Below are 21,183 nucleotides of genomic sequence, written 5' to 3' on the forward strand. Positions count from 1 at the left end.
CATATCGATTGGTTCCTAGACAATTGGAAAACCGTGGCCTGCTCAGCTCAGTCCAGACTTCAGCCGGTAAGAGCTGACAGTAGAATTCAAGTGTGGCACAGACCCCACTGTGCCACGGATCCGAACTGCCGAAGAGGGACTGTGCACGTCGGTGGTGGCTCCGTAATGGTGTAGGCTGTGTTTACACAGAACGGACAGCATACTCCGGCCCAACTGAACCGATCACTGACTGCAAATGGTCATGTTTGGCTACGCTGAAACCATTTTCAGCCATTCATGGACATCGTGATCCCAAACAGTGTCGAAGTAGCATCTCTCTTCATTCCTTAGTACTTCAATGTAGCATTTCTTTAAGTACTCATTCTTCCTGACGAATCTCTTAAACTTCAGCCCATTATTCATCACTACTACACTGTGATCAGAGCCTATATCTGCTCCTCGGTACGCCTTACACTCCAGTAGCTGATTTCAGAATCTCTGTCTGACCATGACGTAATCTAACTCTTCCCCTATCTCCCAGTATTTTACAAGTATACCTTCTCCTCTTGTCATTCTTGAACAGAGTATTACTAATAATTTATTACAGAACTCAATTAGTCTTTCTTCTCTCTCATTCCTAGTACTGAGCCCATATTCTCCCATAACCCTTTCTGCTCTCCTTCCCCTACAACCACATTCCACTCACCCATAACTATTAGATTTTCATCTTCCTTTACGTACTGCATTACTTGTTCAATATCCTCATATACTTTCTCTCTATTTTCCAACGTCTCAAGCTGAAGATCTTCATCTTCAGCTTGAGACGTTGGCACGTATACCTGAACTTATCATTGTCAGTGATGGTTTGTATCAATTATGATAAGAAAATCAATCACAGAAATGTTCAAAGAAACACATTCTCTGCCCTACCTTCCTATGTAAATTTGAATTCTACTCCCGTTACACCATTTTCTACTGTTGTTGATATTACCCTACACTCATATGAATAGAAATACTTGTCTTCTTTCCATTTCACTTCACTGACCCACACTGTATCCAGATTCAGCCTTTGCACTTCCGTTTTCCGATTTTCTAGCTTCCCTATCACGTTATTCAATCTTTAATTCATGATGACACCCCCCCCCCCCTGGCAGTCCCCTCACAGAGATCCGAATGGGGGTCTATTCCTGAATCTTTTGCCAATGGGGAGATGATCGTGACACTTTTTCCATTGTAGGTCACATGTCCTGTGGATACACATTATGTGTCTTTAATGCATTGCCATCTGCATCCTCGTGCCATTGATCATTGCTGATTTTTCCGACTCGGGGGCAGTTTCCCACCCCAAGGGCAAAGAGAGTCCTGAACCTCTGTCGGTTCCTCCACCCTCTTTGACTAGGCTGTTGGCATAATCAAGGTGACTTCTTACACTGGAAGTCTTCAACTGCCAATGATGATTATATTATTCAAAATTTAAGCAGTGGCCAGGTTAGAACTCAGGACTGAGGACGTTTTGATTACTAATCAAAGACTCTACCCCTTGACCACAAATGAGCATACTTCACATAAATTTGATGAACAGGGCGTTCAGAAATTCCCGTTACAAATTTCTATGACTTTTAGAGGGGAGTGAGTACACAACATTTTGAGTAAGAACCCATGTCCGGAAATGTATTGTTTCCTTTGTATGGCGGTTTCAATTCAGACGTTTAACTTGTCCACTTCTGCTTGAGGAACTGAATTAGGCATGACAATAAGTACAATTATTAGACAACAATTGGAAAGAAAACATAACAAAACATTCATTTATGATTTAAGCACATTTGTTTGAATTTACTAAAAAATCTAAATTCCGTCCGAACAGGCCACGAAAGACCGATGGTACCGACCGGCTGCCATGTCATTATCGGCCCGTAGGCATCACAGGATGCAGGTATGGTGGGGCATGTGATCAGCACACCACTCTCCCAGCCATTTGTTAGTTTATGAGACCGTGTTTGTATTGACACTTAACCCCCTTGACAATGAGTGTTGCAAATTTGCATCATACAAATTCTATGCTAATAACTGGAAGGTTACCTGTTTTTGAGCACTGGTGTCAGTAGGTGCTGATTCTGCATGAAGCTAGCAACACTTCTGAAAAGTGCTGCATTCTCCCAACTGTTTCAGGTATGTCTAATGTGCAACAGCTTTTTATTTTTATCTTTCATCTGGATATTTATTCAGACATTAAGGGGTTAAACATTACATGTTTACAGTATTCCAAAACAGAAAACAACCTAGCATACTGTACAGATTAGATTAGATTAGATAGGAATAATCCATCTAACTACAGACCTATATCATTGACGTCTGTTTGCAGTAGGGTTTTGGAGCATATACTGTATTCAAACATTATGAATCACCTCGAAGGGAACGATCTATTGGCACGTAGTCAGCATGGCTTCAGAAAACATTGCTCTTGTGCAACACAGCTAGCTCTTTATTCGCACGAAGTAATGGCCGCTATCGACAGGGGATCTCAAGTTGATTCCGTATTTCTAGATTTCCTCACAAGTGACTTCTAACCAAGCTGCGGACCTATGGGGTATTGTCTCAGTTGTGCGACTGGATTCGTGATTTCCTGTCAGGAAGGTCGCAGTTCGTAGTAATAGACGGCAAATCATCGAGTAAAACTGAAGTGATATCAGGTGTTCCCCACGGAAGCGTCCTGGGACCTCTACTGTTCCTGATCTATATAAATGACCTGGGTGACAATCTGAGTAGTTCTCTTAGGTTGTTCGCAGATGATGCTGTAATTTACCGTCTAGTAAGGTCATCCGAAGACCAGTAGCAGTTGCAAAGCGATTCAGAAAAGATTGCTGTATGGTGTGTCAGGTGGCAGTTGACGCTAAATAACGATAAGTGTGAGATGATCCACATGAGTTCCAAAAGAAATCCGTTGGAATTCGATTACTCGATAAATAGTACAATTCTCAAGGCTGTCAATTCAACTAAGTACCTGAGTGTTAAAATTACGAACAACATCAGTTGGAAAGACCACATAGATAATATTGTGGGGAAGGCGAGCCAAAGGTTGAGTTTCATTGGCAGGACACTTAGAATATGCAACAAGTCCACTAAAGAGACAGCTTACACTACACTCGTTCGTCCTCTGTTAGAATATTGCTGAGCAGTGTGGGATCCTTACCAGGTGGGATTGACAGAGGACATCGAAAGGGTGCATAAAAGGGCAGCTCGTTTTGTATTATCACATAATAGGGGAGAGAGTGTGGCAGATATGATACGCGAGTTGGGATGGAAGTAATTACAGCAAAGACGTTTTTCGGCGCGACAAGACCTTTTTACAAAATTTCAGTCACCAACTTTCTCTTCCGAAAGCGAAAATATTTTGTTGAGCCCAACCTACATAGGTAGGAATGATCATCAAAATAAAATAAGAGAAATCAGAGCTCGAACAGAAAGGTTTAGGTGTTCGTTTTTCCTGTGCGCTGTTCGGGAGTGGAATAGTAGAGAGATAGTATGATTGTGGTTCGATGAACCCTCTGCCAAGCACTTAAATGTGAATTGCAGAGTAGTCATGTAGATGTAGATGTAGATTAATACTTGTTCCATAGATCATGAGTATGGCACTTCGTAATGATGTGGAACGTGTCAGGTTAATGAAAGATGTCTGTACACGATATTACATTACACAAAATATTGCATGACACTAATGTTTAAGTTAGTTTTTTTTTTCCCTCCCTTAATTTATATCTAAAAATTCAGCCAATGAGTAGAAGGAGTTGTCATCTAGAAATTCTTTTAATTTATTTTTAAATGTTGGTTGACTATCTGTCAGGCTTTTGATGCTGTTTGGTAGGTGACCAAAGACTTTTGTGGCAGCATAATTTACCCCCTTCTGTGCCAAAGTCAGATTTAACCCAGCATAGTGAAGATCATCCTTTCTCCTGGTGTTATAGCTATGCACACTGCTATTGCTTTTGAACTGGGCTGGATTATTAACAACAAATTTCATAAGTGAATATATATACTGTGAGGTTACTGTGAGGATCCCTAGATGTTATTACTATACTTGTATCATCAGCAAAAAGAACTAACTTTGCATCTTCATCAATAGGGAATGGTAAGTCATTAATGTATATCAAGAACAGTAAAGGACCTAAGACCGAACCCTGTGGCACCCCGTACTTGATTAGCCCCCCCCCCCCCCCCAAAGTTTGAGGAATCAGCTGTTGTTTTAACATTACATGAACCACTTATTTCAACTTTCTGCATTCTTCCAGTTAAGTATGATTAAACCATTTGTGCACTGCCCCCCCTCAAACCATAATGATTTAGCCTATCTAAAAGAATTCCATGATTTACACAATCAAAGGCCTTTGAGAGATCACAAAAAATACCAATGGGTGATGTTCGGTTATTCAGAGCATTTAATATTTGATCAGTGAAAGCATATATAGCATTTTCTGTTGAAAAGCCTTTCTGAAAACCAAACTGATATTTTGTTAGTACTTTATTTTTACAAATATGGGAGGCTACTCTTGAATACATTACTTTCTCAAAATTTTTTGATAGAGCTGTCAGAAGAGAGATTGGGCGATAGTTGTTGACATCCGACGTATCCTCCTTTTTATGCAATGGTTTTACAATGGCATATTTCAGTATATCGGGGAAAACACCCTGCTCCAAAGAGCTATTACATGCGTGGCTGAGAATCCTACCTATCTGTGGGGAACAACTTTAAGTATCTTGCAGAAAATGCCATCAATTCCGTAAGAGCTTTTACTTTTCAGTGAGTTTATTATTTTACTGATTTCAGAGGGAGAGGTTGGTGGAAATACAGTTGTTTCAAACTTCGCAAGTATGGCCTCTTCTATTAGAAGCCTTGCCTCTTCTAGTGAAGATCTAGATCCTATTTTCTCCACAACATTTAAAAAATGATTATTGAAAATATTTCCAATTTCTGATTGTTTGTTAGTACACTTGTCATTCAGTTTCATAGCACTAAAGTCTTCCTGTGCTCTTGGTTGCCCTGTTACCCTTTCAATAATATTCCAAATTGCTTTAATTTTATTATCAGAGTTGCTGATCTCAGACATGATACACATACTTCTGGACTTTTTAATAACTTTTCTTAGTATCGCACAATAGTTTTTATAATATTGAACAATTTTGGGGTCAGTACTCCCTCTTGCTGTTAGATACAGTTCTCTTTTACAGTTGCAAGATATTCTTATTCCTTTAGTTAGCCAAGGTTTTTTATATGTTTTCTTGGAATTATGTTTAACTATTTTCTTGGGAAAACAATTTTCAAATACCCTTAAAAATGTATCATGAAATAGTTTATATTTCAAGTTTGCATCGGGTTCCATATACACTTTATCCCAGTCTAGCTGCTTTAGGCTTTCCCTAAAGTTTGCAGTATTTATATTGTTAACTGAACGCACTGCTTTGAAATTCTGATTTGATATACTGCATGGAGCTATGTCATGTACTTAACAGTACTGACGCATTAAAATGGCGGTTCGTGTGATGACCACCAACATTGTTACAGATGATGTATCTGTGAAGTATGTTATGGTACACACTCTCCATTCAAACAGGTTTCTAGTGTAGTGGTGAGAACTCTGTCTCTACAGGATTCTCTTAACTTAAACTCTGCATATGACCCCACAAGAAGTAGTCCACAGGTGTCTGTGGCCGCGACACGGTCGGACCACCTCAGCATATCCATATATTGCCATATTATCTGTTTAGACGTCTCCGAATTGCGTGTGAGAAGTGAGGTGGTGCACATCACACTAAAACCATATTTCCTGATGGACATTCAGTGGCACATCTTTCATGAACGGCTCACTGTTTTTTTTTTTAGGAAGATCAAGTGTGTAGGACCAGTTAGCTCGAGTGGAAGAAGGTATGCAGCAATGACATGACTGTCCGGAATACCTCCACACACATAAATATCAAATCAGTACCAAAATCCCTGAACATGTGTGGCACAAAGGTTTTTATCTGTCCAAATATGGCTGTTTCATGGATTCAAAACACAGTCCCTAGAGAACTTACATTCACCTGTGAACAGAATTCGATGCAGAAACGGGGCTGTGTCAATGCTATGGTGCAGGAACCACAGACAGTGGGCAACATGTTGTAGAAAATTGGTTGGACCTATACTGTGTACCCTCTGTAAGTGGTACAAATGTAACTGTTGCTCACACAGAATATCCCAGACGATACTGTAACATGACACCCACTGCAAGTGTAATTGTTCCACTGACAGGTTCTCTTCAACGTAAAGCAGTGCATCATCTTCAAATTCAGGCACGCGGCATTGTCGTCGGACACCACAGTCCTGCCTCCTCACGGTGAAGGTACCTGTTTCTCGGAACTGCTGCTTAACTCAGGCAGACAGTTTGTGCAATAGCATGCTACGTTATAGAAAATGTTCGCGATACAGCCGACTAGCAGTTATTCCGTTATTACCTCAAGCTTCGTCGTACACAAAAAGCACATCCGTGTATTCCAAAAAGTGTACCGAGTCGTATGTACTGTATCAGAGACATACAGGCATTGAATATGTCTTGCAGCAAGGTAGACACTGAACAACATTAGGTGACTGTCTGATGTAAAACATATCATCCTGTCCACCCTGTTGCATATCAGGACAAGCAACTCCGAGACTTTTCTCTTTCCTCAGCAGACGTGGATGTGTTACACGTCTCAATTGAAACTGTCACAGTATGGAAATGCTATGTTTCCGAACATGGATTCCTCTTCTAAATATTATGTATTCACCCCCCTCTACAAATGATATAAGTTTGTAATGGGAATTTCCAAATACGTTGTACGTGAATAAGAGGCACCTGCCAACAGTTCCAGATGCCTCAATACTGAGAATAGCACAATCAAGTGAAGAGTCTCTAATTGCTGTCTGAGGCAATTTCTTTACTTCCGAGAGGGGTGTCGACAAAGCTTTAAAATGCTTTTCGGAGTGGCGATCCCAACACAACAATAGGCTATGAATAGGTACAGTTAGTTCTCGGTGAAATTGGAGAAGTAATGTACCAGTCCGGAAACACTGGCTGGATAACAGCAGCGGTTAGCAAAGAAGAAAGCCCAACTGTTGACTGCAGAGCTAACAGTACTTCACTGTCTGGCAGATGCCCAGGCAGTGAGTCGACGTAAGAACACAGCTTGCAGCACCTCAAGGAGATGGCCGAGTCAGACGTCAAAGTATCGTGGATAAATGTGGAATCTACAACTGCCTGGCTAATGTCTAGATAAATGAGAGGCGAGAACAGAGGCAACGTATTTCCAGCACCAAAATTTAAACTTATGTCATTTGTTGTTTTTCAGCGTATTATCAAGTTTCGAGGGAAATATTTTGCGATTATGGCAGTGAGTCGACCGATTTAAATGATTTAGTTCTGTATGCTGACATTGTCCATTGGAGCTTGTCTTACAGATTAATTGCAAAGACATTAAAATGTGTCAAATGTGACGGTGAAATGACTCTTAAAAAGTCAAAGTCTTGTGAGGATGGAATTGTCTGGAAGTGCAGCTAAAGCCGTCGCCACTTTGAGTAAGTGGATCAATGCTTACTAAGAAGAGTCAAATATTTGATACACTAGTTAACATTGATGCACCTACCTTCTCCCAAGAATTAATTAAAAAGTATTGAGCCACTTACTCAGTGTGCTCAAGCAGAGAAATATTTTATTCTTTTTTTTAAAAAAATATATCACAGGCTGCTCTGCTGTCCTTGGTTTGCAGATACTTGTACAGTTTAAATGGCTGAGATTCAAATGAGGAGCACAAGTAAATTTATAATCCTCATTTACTGCAATGTTTCACCCTTTCTTCTGAATGTATTACTTCAAAATACGTCATCTACCTGCTGCTCTCTCATTGGCTGCAAAACACAAACAGCTGAGATGCTTTCTTTTGTTCCCACTGTGCCTCGTGGAAAGCACTGACAACATTCCTGCACAAAACACGTAAGCACGGCGCTATGGCTATTCTAGACTTTTACTCTCTGCCTCACACCAAAAACTGCACATTAATTCATTGTGCTCACTACATTTGCTACATTGCATTTAGTTAGTGTTAACACATATTGTATTAAGACATGAAGTGATAATTTATTGTTAATACACAGATTAAGTTTCTGAAGTTTGCTCCTCTTCTAAAGTATTGCTTGAATCATTCCTCACCCCTGAAGGTTCTCCATCACTGGATATACAAAACACAACGAGTGTGTTGTTAGTGAATCAACGAATGAATGAATGAATGTACATACCGAGGGGATTGGTTTGCATCTTCCAAGGCCTCTCCCCATCTTCTCCAGTTTCCAGTTCAAAGTATGCTCTATTCCTCTCTCTCACCACCTCTTCCAGATTTGCCATACTCTCTTTCACCTGCAAAGTAAAATGCAACAAGATTCTCAAATAACTGTAGCCCTCTTATTAGTAGAAGACATAAGCTATCGAGAGCCGCAAAGCTCTTTTAAATAAAGAATTCCTGACAGACCTGAGAGAGAGAGAGAGAGAGAGAGAGAGAGAGAGTAGCAAGGAAAGGCCACATGTATTAATTGAACAGGTAAACAAAGTTTTAATTACCACCTCAAATAAATAAAATTATGCAATAATTTTCTTGTTTATTTGAACTACACACATGTAATTCTGGGACACACATTCCAAAACTCAAACCAAGAACAGCTGCCATCATGGTAACTTAGAAAAAGATATCCTCGGTGTAGTGAAGCAGCTTAAATTACTTAGCCGAGGCAAGCCTTCCACTACATATTATATACCAATAAGACTCCTTTCATTGTATGCTGATACAACAGCTCCATATTTAGCAGTCATATACAACCATTCTCTCTACAAAGAAATCCGCACCTGAAGACTGGAAAGTTGCACAAGTCACACCAATGATCAAGAAAGGAAGTAGGAGTAATCTGCTGAATTACAGACCCACATCAGTGACGTCAATTTGCAGTAGGGTTCTGGAACATATACAATGGCATACCCAAAAGAAACCAAAATTAATTTTTGGCAAACAGAGCTTTCGCAATACTGCGTTTTTCCACTAGGAGCACACAGAATAAACATTCCAGTCAACTGAATGCTGTCAGTGAAGGAGGACACGACTAGTTTTAACACAGTTTCTAATGACAACTGTTTTGTGCAAATGTTGTTTCTGCAATAGCTGATTTTCGTGAACAGTGTACAGCTGTGAAATTACTGCTTTTTACTCAGAAAAAAGTGTAGCAGAAATCTCTTGAAATGTTAAATAAGGCATATAAGGTTGATGTTATGGCGAAAACTTGGGTATTTGAGTGATTTTCCCATTTCAAAAATGATGAAATGTCAACTGATGACAAACCTCATCCTAGTCATCATTTCCACAGCATGAACAAGTGAAAATGTTAAAAATATTCATGCAATCACCAACAAAGATTGACGACGGACCACTGAAGAAATTATGGACTGCCACAATTGACTTGGCGTTTGGTGCAGTGAATTGTGACAGAAGAATTGGGAATGCTAGGAGTGGCTACCAAATTTGTGCCACGAGTGCTGAACAAAAACAAGGTTAGACAGATGTATGCTGTGCTTTGAAAGAAGAGTCCTAAAATGAGCCAAAGCTTATTTTAAAAATAATCGCAGGTGACGAAACTTGGTGTTACGCTTCAAATCCTGAATCAATGTAACAATTACGCTAGTGGAAGACTTCAAATCCCCCACCCCCGAGAAAGCCCATCATGTGAAATTAACATTAAAACAATGCCAATCCAACCAGTTTGTACAAAAGTCAAGATAGTTAACCAGGATTTTACTTGGAAATTTTGAAAAGACTGGTCAACAGTATGCTGCAGAAGCAGCCTGATTTGTGGTAGTTCAGTGACTGGTTTTCCCATCCTGATAATAACCCTGCTCACATAGCCCCGTCTGCGTGACAATAGATGACCAAAAATGGTATGACCCCTCTTCCACAACCCCCATACTAACCCAACCTTTTTGTTTTGTTTCCTAGAATGAAAAGAGACCTGAAAGGAAAGCATTTTGCTGGTTTTGCAGAGATTTTTTTTTTTTTTGGGGGGGGGGGGGGACTATGGTGATGATGGAGGTGCTGTCAAGCATCAAAGAAGATGAATTTAAACAATGTTTTAAAAAATGCAATAAAATATTTGATGAGTGTATTAGTGAAAATGGAGAGTACTTTGAAGGGTATTGAAGGTTTGTGCTGAAAACATGCATCATCATCATGAAAACATGAATAAATAAGTTAAGAAAATAAGTTTGGTTTCTCTGAGTAGCCCCTCATACTGTGTTCAAACTTTATGAATTATCAAAATGAAAACAATCTATTGACACACAGTTAGCACAGATCCAGAAAATATAATTCTTGTGACACACAACCAGCTCTTTATTCACATCAAATAATGAGTGCTATCAACAAGGGATCTCGAATGAATTCCATATTTCCAGAAAGCTTTTGACACCATTCCTCACAAGAGGCTTCTAATCAAACCGTATGCTTACAGAGTGTCATCTCAATTGTGTGACTGGATTTGGGATTTCCTGTCAGAAAGCTCAGTTCATAGTAACCGATGGAAAATCATTTAGTAAAACAGAATTGACATCTGGTATTTCCCAAAGAAATAATGTACACCCTCTGCTGTTCCCGATCTTTGTTAATGATTTAGGAGACAAACTGAACAGATCTCTCAAACTGTTTGCTTATGAGGCTGTCATTACTGTCTAGTAAAGTTATCACAAGAGCTAAGGCAATTGCAAAATGAATTACACGAGTTGTGAAAAGTGGTAATTAACTCCAAATAATGAAAAGTCTTCTGTCATTCACACGAGTGATAACAGAAATCCATTAGACTTCTGTCACACAAATCTAAAGGCTCTCAATTCAACTAAATACTTAGGGATTATAGTTGCAAATAACTTAAAATTGGAATGAACACATATGACAGAACTAAGGCTTTCACGATTGGATGACACTGTTGCCAGTAAACCATCCAGAGTGTAAGGTTGTGGTCCACAAAACTCTTCTGTTCCTAATGTTTTGTCCAGAACTGCGCTGTGCATCTTCTTGCCGATGACAGGTCGGACATATGATAGTGAAATATATATTGCAGAAAACAGATGTGGCCAGAGTTACATGTAATAAGCAGAGAAGATCCTTGTCGAAGATAGAACTTAACCATTTATTGTCACCTGGGGGGGGGGGGGGGGGGGAGGGGTGACCAAGGTGCTTAGCAATTCTGATGAGCCACTGTCCATACATCGCTAATTTTCATGGTCTCTTCTTTCCTGTTAAACTTACCCCTATGCTTATGCATTTCAATGGCTTCTCTACATAGCCGTGGATAATAGTTCATCATCGCACACAAAAATTTTGTTTTATAAAACTTCACTTGGTGACTTCCTGACTGAAGACCATGCTCTCCTAGAGGCAATTTGTCTATTTTTCCTAGCCCACAAGAGACTTTTTTGTTCCTTTAGCTATGTATTCTGATAAAGTCATCTACTTCTATTTGAAAAGAAGAAAAAAGTGCTTTACTGAAGACTGAAGCTTTGTGCTCTAGACTTTATGACCTACTCAAAATTCATAAAACTGATCTTCCTCCGAGTATTTATCACAGACAAGATAATTGTCAGGATAGGACCGCTTTTATTCTCTATGTATGTAAGTGACGCGATGGGCTGGGTGAGCAGCAGTTTACAGCTGTTTGCTGATGATGATGCAGTGTACAGGAAAGTGTTGTCATCGAGTGACTGTAAGAATATATATGACAACTTAAGCAAAATTTCTAGTTGCTGTGATGAATGACAACTTGCTCTAAACATAGACAAATGTTAGTACATGTGGATGAGTAGAAGAAATAGCCCTATAACATTCAAATACAGCATAAGTAGAGTGCTGCTTCACACAGTCACTTCAATTAAATACCTACGCGTAACATCGCAAAATGGTACAAAACAGAATGTAGTAGGAATGCCGAATACTCAACTTTGTTTTAATGGGAGAATTTTGGAAAAGTGTACAGTGTAGCTCATCCATAGAGGAGATGGCGTATAGAATATTAGTGTGACGCATCTGCGAGTACTGTTCCAAGTGTTTGGGATCCACACCAGGACGGCTTAAAGGAAGACATCCAAGCAATTCAGTAGCATGCTGCTAGATTTGTTGCCAGTAGGTCTGATCAGCATATAAGTATTATGGAGACTCAAATGGGTGCTCATTCTGAAAGGCCGTATTGCACAAATTTAGAGAACCGGCATTTGAGGCTGACTGCAGAACAATTCTACTGCCACCAAAGTACATTTTGCAAATGTCACCAAAGTACATTTTGCAAATGTCAAAGTGGTAGGTGGATCAAAACAAAATGTCCAGACACTCTGTGACCGAAATGGTACTGAAACAGAGGACGACAGACTGAAGGGCGAAATACTAAATGTCTTTTTCCAAAGCTGTTTCACAGAAGAAGACTGCACTGTAGTTCCTTCTCTAGATTGTCGCACAGATGACAAAATGGTAGATATCGAAGTAGACGACAGAGGGATAGAGAAACAATTAAAATCGCTCAAAAGAGGAAAGGCCGCTGGACCTGATGGCATACCAGTTCGATTTTACACAGAGTACGCGAAGGAACTTGCCCCCCCCTTCTTGCAGCGGTCTACCGTAGGTCTCTAGAAGAGCGTAGCATTCCAAAGGATTGGAAAAGGGCACGGGTCATTCCTGTTTTCAAGAAGGGACGTCGAACAAATGTGCAGAACTATAGACCTATATCTCTAACGTCTATCAGTTGTAGAATTTTGGAACACGTATTATGTTCGAGTATAATGACTTATCTGGAGACTAGAAATCTACTCTGTAGGAATGAGCATGGGTTAACGGTCGTGTGAAACCCAGCTCGCGCTATTTGTCCACGAGACTCACAGGGCCAGGGTTCCCAGCTAGATGCCGTGTTTCTCGACTTCCGCAAGACATTCGATACATTTCCCCAGTCATTTAATGTACAAAGTAAGAGCATATGGACTATCAGACCAATTGTGTGATTGGATTGAAGAGTTCCTAGATAACAGAACGCAACATGTCATTCTCAATGGAGAGAAGTCTTCTAAAGTAAGAGGGATTTCAGGTGTGCCGCAGAGGAGTGTCGTAGGACCGTTGCTATTCACTATATACATAAATGACCTTGTGAATGACATCAGAAGTTCAGTAAGCTTTTTGCGGATGATGCTGTGGTACATCGAGAGGTTGTAACAATGGAAAATTGTACTGAAATGTAACAATGGAAAATTGTACTGAAATGCACGAGGATCTGCAGCGAATTGACGCACGGTGCAGGAAAGGGCAATTGAATCTCAATGTAGACAAGTGTAATGTGCTGTGAATACATACAAAGATAGATCCCTTATCATTTAGCTACAATATAGCAGGTCAGCATCTGGAAGCAGTTAATCCGATAAATTACCTGGGAGTACACATTAGGACTGTTTTGAAATGGAATGATCGTATAAAGTTGATTGTCGGTAAAGCAGATGCCAGACTGAGATTCATTGGAAGAATCCAAAGGAAATACAATCCGAAAACAAAGGAAGTAGGTTACAGTACGCTTGTTCGCCCGCTGCTCGAATACTGCTCAGCTCTGTGGGATCCGTACCAGATATGTTGATAGAATGGATAGAGAAGATCCAACAGAGAGCAACACGCTTCGTTACAGGATCATTTAGTAATTGCGAAAGCGTTACAGAGATGATAGATAAACTCCAGTGGAAGACTGCAGGAGAGATGCTAAGTAGCTCGGTATGGGCTTTTGTTGAAGTTCTGAGAACATACCTTCTCCGAAGAGTTGAGCAGTATATTGCTCCCTCCTACATATATCTCGCGGAGAGACCGTTAGGATAAAATCAGAGAGAGTAGAGCCCACACAGAAGCATACTGACAATCATTCTTTCCAAAAACAATACGAGACTGGAACAGAAGGGAGAACCGATAGAGGTACTCAAGGTACCCTCCGCCACACACCGTCAGGTGGGTTGCGGAGTATGGATGTAGATGAAGATAAGGACTGTGAAGGCAAGATGTGAGAAATTGGAGCTCATTTGGAGGCTTTTAGACAGTCACTTTTCCCTCTACAGGAGAGGAAAGGACTAGAAGTTGCCCAAGGTACCCTCTGCCATCCACGGTACGGTGGTCTGCAGTATACGTATGCAGATGTAGATAATGCTGTCGGCAATGAAAGAAAAATTAGAATTTCACGTAAGATTGTTTGGATAAGACTCATTATTAAGGGTGAGTATAAATTTTTAACTGGGCCTTTTTATCAATCGATAGACTCACCCCCAGATATAACCAAAACCGCGAAGTTGCTAACATGTATTTTCCCCCATCATATAGGAGTCACTAGATGAGACATCAGCATACATCAACTGACAGGGATAATTACAATTTTTTGAGTAGGAAGTACGAAAAAACATCTGGCGAAACAATACTGAATGCTTTGTACGAATACTACTAAGAACAGGTAATTTGGAAGTCCACACATGTTGGAAATGTCTTAAATCTAATGGAAACAAATAAAACTGACTTTTTCGAGAGTGTCCTGTTGAAACTGGTAACATTGACCATGAATCAACTGTTGCAACAATGATTTTCTAAATAGAAATGACAACAGAAACAAGTAGAAAGATTTAAATTTTCATTAAGGTAGATAGAGAGGCAGTAGTGTCACATATCAAAGAACACATTTACCTCTTGGCAGGAGCATTTACAAAGAACTGTGGTGAAGATTTATAAGAATAGTCGACCCTCTTGCACTTACCATCACAGACAGAACACGGGTGCCGTCTTGTGCAGACATTTGACTTCTGTCAGTATTTCACATTTTCTCTTCAATTAAAATTAATAGTTACTTCTCGTAAAATGTGAGTTTCCACAATTGTTGCTGTTTGAAAGTACTGCCATTATAGAAGTAAAAAGTGTGATGTAAACTTATTGCATTCTAGGTTACGGTGACCGGAAGTCCTATTTTAGGGGATCGTCCCTTATTTAGCTAAGAGTCCCATTGTCCCTACAAAATACATACAGTATGTATGTTGTACCATATTTCATTAATTGTCCTATTCATTTTTAAATAGCACATTTTTAAATAATGTATAGCATAACTAAATGGAGAACAAGTGTGATCATACCCAAAGAATGAATCAAATACGCTCTTTGATTAAACCAAATGAGGCAGGATTTTTTTTAAGTTCTCTGGTCAGTACTACATAATGATTTCACACGGCTAGCAGTTTGTCACTTCTGCTTTAAGTCGCTACATTTAGAAGTGGTTTTTTAGACCCTCAGAGTCACATGTTACATTACTTGTGTGATATAATGCAAACCTTTCACATAATTGCTAAAAAGAAAGCACATATTTGCAGATGAAATTAAAGCCGAGTTTCCGTTCCTGAAACAAGAACAGTAAAGAGTGAAATTGCTTTGCACTACAGAGGTCTATCTGATGATGTGCAACACGGCAATCAAACAACCATTTCTTCAGGTCAATCGACCACATTACTGCAACTATCAGGAAGCTGTTTGAGATGAAATTTACCTGTTCCAGAACTACTGTTTGTCTCAAATGAAAGTTTATATTTGAGGATCTATCTGTGCAGCTACAACAAACCGTAGGAGAGTGAGGGTACGTTCACTTCTCACTCGGCCTTTAGGAATTTGTTTAAAATGGAGCACTTCTCAGGAGCAGACCGTGTATTCTGTGTGCAGAAATTGTACAACAACAGTGATTCAGCAGCTGTAGCACAGAGGAAATTTGCAGTGATTGCGGATGGCATTACGTAAATGATGCTCAGAGTGTTCCCCTTATCCAGAAGTGGGTCGATACTGAGACCAGTACGACACTAACCAAACCGAAACTGGTGACTGAGGTCATTAAGAACAGGTGAATCTGTGGGGAGAGTAAGTCAGTCTGTACACATCTTCATTTCTAAGCATGCCAATTCTTTAAATGTGCATAAATCGGCATTGCACCAAATTCTGCACAAAGATTTTAAGCTGCACCCTTACAGAATCCAATTGGTGCAAGAATTAAGGCCTCAGGGTGCCGCACATGGGCTGCAGTTCGCTAATAACGTGAATGAGTGCCCTCGATTTAACAATACCTTGTTTTCTGACAAGGCTCATTTTCACCTGAACGGTCACATTAGTAAGCAAAATTGCCGCTACTGGAGTGTGACGAATCCTGAACAGGCCTTTGAAAAACCCTTCAGTCGCCAAACGTTACTATATGGGCTATACGGGGTGTTACAAAAAGGTACGGCCAAACTTTCAGGAAACATTCCTCACACACAAAGAAGAAACAATTAAGGGTGAAAATCGATGGAAAAGCAGTAAAAGGAATTGTGATTGGCTATGATCATGATCATGGTTATCAGATCAGGTGTGAGGAAAATCATGAGTTAACGAGATCACAGGATGTTATCTTTGATGAGAAAATTATGCAAAAGTAAAGTCCAGTAGTTCTTGTGGATCTTGATATCCCTCGGAAGTCTCAAGAGTCAGACAAAATTAAGAGCAAAGTGAAATTTAGTTTTCCAAGAGGAAATGAGTTTGATAATTACAACAATTTACAGGATGAAACCAAAGAGAGTTTAGAACAATCTGATAATGGAAGAATTCAGCTACAACTGCATGAACGTTTAACGGAAAAATGACCAAAAGACTTCAAGACTGTGTAATGCACTTAATGACCTTTGACGAAAGCAGCAATGTATCAAGAAATGGTGGAACATCAAGAAAATGGAAATTGGATTTTGGAAGATTTACCACTTGGAAAGAGGGCAATTCCATGTAAGTGGATCTGAAAACTGAAGACAAATGCTGATGGATTGGATGACAGAGTCAAAGCAAGACTGGTTATCAAAGGACTTTCTCAAAAGAAAGGTACTGATTATGAACAAAGCTTCAGCCCTGTGGCAAACTTGTAGACTATTTGAACATTACTCAGCATTGCACCAAAGAGAAGATCAACATTGCATAAATAGATGTGACTAGTGCCTTTCTTCACAGTGACATGAAGGAAATAATATTTATGACACTACCTGAAGGTATAATGGTGGTTCCGGAGAAGTATGTCAATTAATGAAAAGCTCATATTGCCTGAAACAGGCACCCCACTGGAATATGAGATTCACTTATGTGATGTACATAATGCGTGGGACAAAACCAGACACAGCATATGCTATTGGAGTAGTATCTACATGTCTTGAAAATCCAACAGAGCATGATGTAATAAGGGTAAACACAATATTTTGCTATTTTAAAGGCACATGGACTTATTTATAAATGCAGAGAGGATAAAGGCATTTTTGAATGTATAGTGATGCCAATTACTGAGGTGATTTAGGGACTGGACGATGTATCTCCAGTGTTCTCTGTCTGTACTTCAGTGGACCTGTGAATTGGACGAGTCTGTGACAAACTTCAGTTGCAATCTCTACTACAGAAGCTGAAGATGTAGTGATTAGTAAAGCAGCACGAGAAATGGTCTGGATGAATTAAAAGCTGTTGTTAGACTCACACTCACTCGTGAACTTCACCGACGTACAAAACATTTGTCTCAGACACTTTTTTGTTTGGGAAGTAGTTACAGCTAATGAAATTACCGTTCAAGAGAAGATACAGAAAATCAGCTTGAAGATTTATCATCATCATCATCATCTGCTGCTCAACTAAGATAGTTGTGAAAAAATATGAGAACGTCTAAGTTATTAAATAGGGCAGACTGTTAACGTTTTGCATTGTGAACAGTTTTATCTAATAACTTCATTCACATTTAAATATCTCTGTCGTACCAGACAAGTTTCTATGGAAAACTTGTGTCACTTCTAAATAACCAAACAACAACAACAACATGTTTTTGCCAATGGATGTAAATAGAAATACATTGTTTACAATGTAAAACCACTCAATTAATGTTGGAAGTGAATGCTTTGGTTGATAAAGAAATTTAATTTTACCCACTTCTGTTAGGGTTGCTGAAATCCCAAGTATTTAAACAAGTGATAATGTCCAGACACACATCACCTCTAGATGGATAAAAAAATGCAACAAACAGTCCAAATGTGCTTATCAAATTCATGAACACACTCCACCTTACTTTCTGACCTAAAAGCACACATTAGCCACTGCTCATTATAATTTTTTACACTTGTTGCATCTGGTAACTGAGGGACACTCCATCTACGGGTTGAAATTTTCAGTAACAGTCTGTGGAATAAGTAAATGTTAGGGTTGACTCATATGTAATAGGATGTCTCTCCCTCGCACTGCCTTTTCAATTTAACTGCCATGATCATTCTTGCCTGTAAATAATTACAACTACTTCACTACCAGTATGGAAAATAATCAAATTCGATTTGAAGGACAATACATATTAATTTCAATCAGCTATTGTTCACTCTTCTTGTTGCTACTTAAAGGCATTTACCATCTCCACTTTCTCATTTTTAATTATTATGGTTTTAACCACACAAGTCTTCACAATGCTAAAATTACTAACTGGTTTTGCACCCAGTTCTGTAATTCATGCACAATAACATGCAATCACTGATTCCATTTGACTTGCCTTGACAATGTCAAGAGAGACATAATCTCCACTTGGCTGGTAATCTACAACAAACGGTTCTAATGTGCTCATCAAATTCATTAACTCACTCTTTCATATTTTTTGATCTAAATGCGCACTTTAGTCATTGTGTATAATAATTTTTGATACTGTACTAGGTAGCTGAGGCAATATTACATCCACAAGGTGACATTTTCAATCACCATCTGGGGAATGGTTGCCTCACTTAAATTTTTATTTAAAACTAATGGTTCCAAAGCATTCAACTATGATCTACCAACACAGCTCTTCTTTAGCTTTACGTCCTCAACAATGAAGCTGCTACTAGCATACATAGCCACCCTAGAATGATCAGCTCATTTCTGACACTGTGTACTCATTCACCATGTCCAGGTACTCAATTTGTTTGTGCTATTTACATTCTGATTCCACAAGTCAGTGCTCACTGATAAATTAAGGAGGCCTACAGACCTGGCTTTACTTCCTCACTAATGAATGGCAATACATCAAATTTTCTCTAACATTACACTTGCTGTTACTACTGCTGCATTTAGTTCAGTACTACTACGTCTGTAGCAGTTAATATGATGTGCTAGGAGTTGCAACATAAAGAGGAAAATACGTACCTTGTCTATCCTTTCCGGATTTGGAAAGAGTTTTGTTTGCTCCTTAGATTCATGTTCCATTGTAAGTAGCATGTTGCGTTCTTTCAGCAGAACAAACCTGTTACATAAATTTAATCAGGCTATGTGCGTCTATTTCACAAGGTTTTCTCTCTATAAACTGACAGTACTGTTCATGAATTTACCATAACTTATGCAGATCGGTGTTGCTCTTTATTCGCAGTTCCTCTTTCCTCCATGCTCTTCCGACTCTCACTTGATTTTCACCCCAATTTTCCTTCTTGTCAAAAAACTCCATCAGATCGTTCCTCACAGGTGTTGTTTGCAGGCCGGCAGTTTGGCATTTCAGCGTGCTATGCATTAAAAGATAAAGTCAAATTACACAGACTTGTTTCCAACAAAAAATATTATTTCGTGCGACAGAGGTTCCCGAGTTTGAGGTAGCAATCATTCTTTTCACTGTTACGTGCACAGCATCTGCACGATATTTCAGCTTAATTTACGGGCCGTGGGGCTCAGAAACTCCCCACACTTAATGTTTGTTAGCGGTAACAAGTAAGGGGTGTAGCAGGCAGTAAACAGTAACTGAACTATAGGTTATGTTCACAAACCTTGCTTTAAAACAACTGCTAGGAGGGGGTTTGCCACTTGTAGCGATCGTTAAAGATGAGAACATTTTTGTTATGGCGCTCGAAGAACAGGTAGTGCTCGCAATCCTCGTTATGTTAAACATTCTAATGCTAATCACTTGCCTCTTCGTAGTTTGGCTCTCAAAACAAGTAAACACTTCTATCTCGAAAAGCCGGTGATAGAGTATCTTCGAGAGCTATCTTTGAAATGTATTAGATAGAAAGGGAAATTTAAATGCCTATGATTCTGTGAGAACAAGACGAATGGAAATGTAACGACCGCTAGAGCCACGGAATTACACGTTTTACACTGCAATGAACGTTATTCATAACTATTCTCATGGTGAGTCAAGCATTTTATCCTCTAATCGTACTGTATATATGTGTTTAAATGCCGGTATGCTTCACATAAATTTTATAGAATGTTTTGCGGCTACATTTCACCAAATCTGCATTCTGAGCAGAACGGTTAAATTTTTTTTAAAGAACATTGCTCTTTGTATATCTACAACATTTTTTGACTCTTGTAGCATTGTTTCGTAGTTAATCGATTAGCCGCTACAACCCCATCTTAATTTCAGCATACAGCACGATAATTATGTGGAAGCATCTACAATGCAATTTTTAAAGACGTAGAAAGGAGCACGTGAACAAGCAAGAATGACACCGTTCGATGATTTTATGTACCTGATCAACTCTGTACTATTGGGAGAAGAACCGGTAGGTAAATTGCGCTTTGTTTTAGTGTGCCGCAGGAGGTCGGGGACTGTCAAAAATACGTATAGTTGTCGATGTTTCTTGGAGAAGTTTGATGCCGATGATATACCATTGACGTGAAGAGCATAAATAGCTAGCCTTTATACTGTTATTTATACTCTTGTGTGTAGACGTTAGACATATTTTTCCATTCTTTGTGTAACCGAGGCAACGCCACTGGACAAAATGTTACTCTTGTAAAAGAGCAGTTTGCCACTTTGCAGTGCTCTAAATGGTTTGTGTCTGGAGCCAAGTGGTCATGCGATCTACCACCACTGAATGCCTATGTGTTAGCCTACAGGTTCTTGTCGTGCCTGAACAGTGGTGCTATGCTCTTACATATTTCCGTGTTTTTGGTGTTATTTTCTGCTTGCTTAAGCCTGTGTTTGTCACCAATGCTTGGGGCAGTGTTAGAAAGTATTAGCCTGATGTGTCTGGAGGTGACTTATTTTTTGTCCAGCGAACTTATTGTCAAATTGTATTCTATTGCTGTATATGTGTAATTTATCCAATTCAGAACCCATTCCTTGTAAAAACT

At 39.4% G+C, this 21,183-nt stretch overlaps 2 protein-coding genes across 5 annotated transcripts in view; one reads left to right on the plus strand and one right to left on the minus strand.

Moving 5' to 3' along the window:
* The window catches only part of LOC126295185 (39S ribosomal protein L47, mitochondrial), a 40,378-nt gene extending 19,811 nt beyond the window's left edge, over window positions 1–20,567 (minus strand). Inside the window, exons 1-4 of one of the 2 annotated variants that reach the window (XM_049987490.1) lie at window positions 19,872–20,567; window positions 19,446–19,613; window positions 19,264–19,360; window positions 8,282–8,399 (exon numbers count right to left, since the gene is read on the minus strand). In XM_049987490.1, coding sequence (XP_049843447.1) covers window positions 8,282–8,399; window positions 19,264–19,360; window positions 19,446–19,613; window positions 19,872–19,993 — 505 coding nt within the window. In that variant the 5' untranslated portion in view covers window positions 19,994–20,567. The remainder of the gene's footprint in view (window positions 1–8,281; window positions 8,400–19,263; window positions 19,361–19,445; window positions 19,614–19,871) is intronic. The other variant, XM_049987491.1, reaches the window with a different exon arrangement.
* The window catches only part of LOC126295186 (uncharacterized), a 32,995-nt gene continuing 31,509 nt past the window's right edge, over window positions 19,698–21,183 (plus strand). The window contains exon 1 of one of the 3 annotated variants that reach the window (XM_049987493.1): window positions 19,698–20,232. In XM_049987493.1, the coding sequence (XP_049843450.1) occupies window positions 20,230–20,232 (3 nt within the window). In that variant the 5' untranslated portion in view covers window positions 19,698–20,229. Of the gene's footprint in view, window positions 20,233–20,470; window positions 20,610–21,183 lie in introns of those variants that run through there. The other 2 variants (XM_049987492.1, XR_007552403.1) reach the window with 2 other exon arrangements.

The sequence above is a fragment of the Schistocerca gregaria genome, chromosome 11 (genome assembly GCF_023897955.1).
Source record: "Schistocerca gregaria isolate iqSchGreg1 chromosome 11, iqSchGreg1.2, whole genome shotgun sequence".
Classification (NCBI taxonomy): domain Eukaryota; kingdom Metazoa; phylum Arthropoda; class Insecta; order Orthoptera; family Acrididae; genus Schistocerca; species Schistocerca gregaria.